Here is a 4,091-nt window from a genome sequence, read left to right as displayed (position 1 = left end):
ACTTTTTTCATAGTTTCTTTTCACAATTTTAGTATCTTAGCTGCCAGAAACAGAATTTATTACTTTACAATAATTATTATAGCCAAAGCCACCATATATTCTGGATTTCCCAGGATGGTGTCAGTTTTGAATACTGTTTCTTTCAGGCAGGCATGATGAATTTTGGTTCAGAAAATAGGATCACTGTATCACGTTCTTGAGGGTGAACTATTGGAGAGTCACTATGGTGATCAACCAATGGGTGCTCCCTAGTTCCTGGAACTGAGAACTTCAGTCTGGATACTTCTCTATAAATGGTTTCAGTAGTCTCTGCCGCTTTTCTCAGGGATCTGAAAGAGTTCTCCAAGAAGCCCCCACTTCTCAGGCGGCAACAGGGCAGGTGCCTGGGCGGTAGTCCTATGCTACTGTTCATAAATCAGCCTGAGTTTTATGGGTGTTTTTTTCTGAGGAGGAAGAGATTTAAAGTTATGTAGAGGCAACAAAGCTTTCTAATAATATTTTTGGCAGGCCACTAAAGGAGGATGAAATACGAAAAGATACAGGCCCTGGGAGAGTGGTGGTAGCCCTTGGGACGCCGGCCAGATGTTGGTGCTCACAAATCGGGGGAGACAATGGCCTTTACTGTTACCATTTACAACCCCAGGCATGCTCATTAATCATCAACTAAAATGATTTCACTTTCAGGGTCTAGGCAGGTCGGGGCTGGGGTTGGGGAGGGCTGTGGCAGGAGGCCAGGCTTCCAGGCCGGAAAAGTGTCCCAGAGACCCACTAGACGGGGCCCCCTCCCCTCCCCTCTATCAGGGCGAAGGGCACCAGGAGGCACCAGGAGGCGGAGCGGGGGTCGAGGTGCGGGTGGGTGCGTCACCCTTGTTTTCCGGGCTGTCAGTCTCCCAGCGTCCCCAGCTTTCCAGGTAGGGACGCCCCCTCCCACGCAGCGCGGTTCCGGCGGGTGGGAAGGAGGGGCTGGGCTCCCAGCGCCCGCCCCTCTATCCATCACATGGCCGGAGAGTCACAAAAACAACAGCTTTGGCCAAGACCGTGACTTCAGGAAAGGGAACCCGGGGCTCTCGCAGCCAGCCCTCCTGCCCATGGAGGACAGTTTCCTTGAGTCTTTTGGGAGGCTGAGCCTCCAGCAGCAGCGGCAGCGGCAGCCGCCACCCCGGCCGCCCCCGCGGGGGACACCTCCGCGCCGCCACAGCTTTAGGAAACACCTCTACCTCCTGCGAGGCCTCCCGGGCTCCGGGAAAACAACACTGGCCAGGTAATAACAGCGGCCTGGGCGCCGGCGCGCGGGCCCGGGGCCACCAAGCGCCCCGGCCGAGCGCACCCCTGCCCCAAGCCGCTCCCGGGCGCCGCTGCGCCCCCGCCGCGGGCGCCTGCCCCAGCCCCAGCCCGGCCTGAGCCTGGCAGCTCCGGAGCCTGAGCTTCCTCCCTCGCCCTCTGGGGCCGCTGCCACCCCTGGGGGCGCGGGCGCGGAGACTAGGGCGCTTGTCCTGTTTGTTTCCCGCCGCGCTGTCCCGGGAGGACAGATTCCGGCACTGCGCCTAGCGCAAGCCCCGGCGGCCGCGGCCCCGGCCCCTTCCCCGCCGCCGTGCCCCGCCTGGGCCGAGGCAGCCTTCGCTGCCCCCAGCCTCCCCAGCCCCGGGTCGGGGAGGCCCGCAGGGACGCTTCTTCGGGAAAACCCCGTGGCTACTGCCGGGAAAACCGCTGGGCTCCTCTGGCGCGCAGGCGGCCGCCACAGTGCGTCAACAGGCGCTGTAACCAGAGTGGATAAACGAGGGGTCCGGGGTCGGGGGGCCCAGGACAGCCATGGCTGTAGCCTTGGCCGTGGCCTGGGGCTGGTGGCCCGCTTTGAAAATCTGGCGAAGTCGGGCAGCCTGCGTTTGCTTTGGCAGCTGCGAAGGCGCACAGGTGCACGGGGGAGGGGGGCTGGCGGCGCCACCACCGACCATCATTGATAGAGCCTCGCCATGGGCGCCCAAATTCGTTCACTTGCGAATTGCGTAAGCGGCCCTCCCTGTACCCAGCCGCCGGGAATTACGCGGGCTTGTGCCTGCGGCCACCTTGCTAGGCCCCAGCGCTCCAGCCTGAACTCCCACCGCTCCCTGCCTTGCGCTTGATGTTCCAGCAACGTCGAACTGTTTATCTCCTGTAAACCAAGCTGCTTCTCTCCTTGACGCTGGCCTTCCTGCCTAGCCTGCCCTCCCGCCTTCTTTTGCCTTTTAAGACCGGGCAACTACCCCACCCCACCAGTAGATGCGCCTCTTCTGGGCTCCTTGGCTTCCTGTTTACGCCTCCGTGACTGCGCTTGGTTTTGCACATGGTTTTGCTTATCCTTCTGTAAGTTTTTTGAAGGTAGGGGCCATGTCTTACCCTGCCAAGCACATTGTCTGGCACGTAGTAGCTGTTCAATAGAGGAAGTGGTCCCTTTCCCTCAAAGAGCTTCCCGTCTCACTGAAGAGATGAGGCTAGCCGTGGGACCAAGAAACTGCCGAAGAATCAAGGTGATGGATGAACAGTCACGTGCGGATTTCGATGGTACCGAGGTAGTGACCTTAGGAGGAGGGACAGCCTGGGGAGGTGCTCCTCCTTGATTTGTGGAGTAGAAGCCTTTGGCCAGAGTATTGCTACATTTTCACAGACTGTAGGGCCTTGTGACTTCTGGAGGACCCTGGGCGCCCTTTCCTAAACCAGGGACACAGTTCAATAGACTCTGGCTCACTGGGGAGGGGAGGTGGAGGGCAAAGGCAGCGTTGGGGAGCCTCCTTGGAACCCAGCAGAAGGTGGTTATTTTGTGGTACTGTCATGGTGGGCAAATATGTTACCAACCAAGTATCTTCTGAATGCCAAATCCTGTTTAATTTCACTTTCGCTTTGCTGATCTGTGGCGTCTCACACCGAGTGTCAAAAAGACTGTCAAAGAAGGAAGTAAACATCTTTGGCCGGATTTAATTTCTGACTGTGTTGGGAAGCGAAGTAATGTGATGGGTGCAATATACACAGAACGGAACATGAGGGGTTTGGACTCACATTCCTCATCTGTGAAGCCAGGGCATTGCCTGAGTGGTCCTCAGGGTCCTTTCTGGCTCTAACATTCTACACTTTTAGGATTTTAATTCCTGATTGGCGTTGGTTAAGCAGAAGACACCGGATGAGAGACCAGCTATTACAGATCATCTCTGTCTCTCTAGGGACGACGGGAGTGAGCACTGGCCTGAGAGTCTGAAGATTGTGCCTTCAGACCTACTTTGTCACTTACTAGCTGACGACTTTGGGCAATCATGTAGTTTTTCTGGGCCTTATGTGTTTTATACATGACTACTAAGAGGTTAGTAGATTAGAGGATATATTAAAGATTCTCTGACTCTTAATTTCCGGTTGTCAGATTAAAAATAGTTTGCTAATAATGGCTATGTTAAAGAGCTCCGACCTTGGAGTCACTTTATGGGTTCAAAGCTCTGCCACTCACTAGCTTTGCTTTTCACTCAACCCTTCTGTGCCTTGGTTTCCTTTTCTGTTAAATGGGGATATCTGCTCTGTTTGCCTCAGTAGGTTTTGTGAAGATTAAATGTGTGTGGGAGGACTTTTTAAACTTCACAGTGCTATATACATTTTAAGGGGCAGTAGTTACTGTTTCCATTATTGGTCAGCTGGGATAAATCTTCAGCGTTCCCTGGAGCCTGGCTCTGGAGTGAAGAAGGCAGCTTGGCAGTTGACTTTGAGACCTCCTGTTTCGCTGGGCATTGGCAGTTATGGGAGCAGAGCAGCCTTGGCATGCCATAGGGTGGATTGTGTGTTTGTAGAAAAGTCTGGGAAGTAAGCAAGGAAACAGGCCATAGCTTCAGCGGAAGGGAGGCCTGAGGTGAGGATGGAATGGGGGAGATGCAGACTCAGGTGTGGCCCACCAGGAACTGCCTTCCCCACTTTTTTGTGGGGTGGAGTGGGGAAGAGGAAGAGGGCATATTGTTTAAAAACACACATGTAGCCGGGCGCGGTGGCTCAAGCCTGTAATCCCAGCACTTTGGGAGGCTGAGGCGGGTGGATCACGAGGTCAAGAGATCGAGACCATCCTGGTCAACATGGTGAAACCC

At 55.4% G+C, this 4,091-nt stretch overlaps 1 protein-coding gene across 1 annotated transcript in view; it reads left to right on the top strand.

Annotated features, from left to right (window-relative positions):
• Positions 1-918: 918 nt before the first annotated feature.
• The window catches only part of N4BP2L1 (NEDD4 binding protein 2 like 1), a 36,707-nt gene continuing 33,534 nt past the window's right edge, over positions 919-4,091 (top strand). Inside the window, 1 exon segment of the mRNA XM_037741808.1 lies at positions 919-1,261. Within this exon segment, the coding sequence (XP_037597736.1) occupies positions 1,089-1,261 (173 nt within the window). The 5' untranslated portion in view covers positions 919-1,088.

This window comes from Cebus imitator, unplaced genomic scaffold, assembly GCF_001604975.1.
Source record: "Cebus imitator isolate Cc_AM_T3 unplaced genomic scaffold, Cebus_imitator-1.0 Scaffold108, whole genome shotgun sequence".
NCBI lineage: Eukaryota > Metazoa > Chordata > Mammalia > Primates > Cebidae > Cebus > Cebus imitator.
The sequence above is the reverse complement of the archived record's forward strand: the minus strand, read 5'-3'. Positions and strand labels throughout refer to the sequence as shown.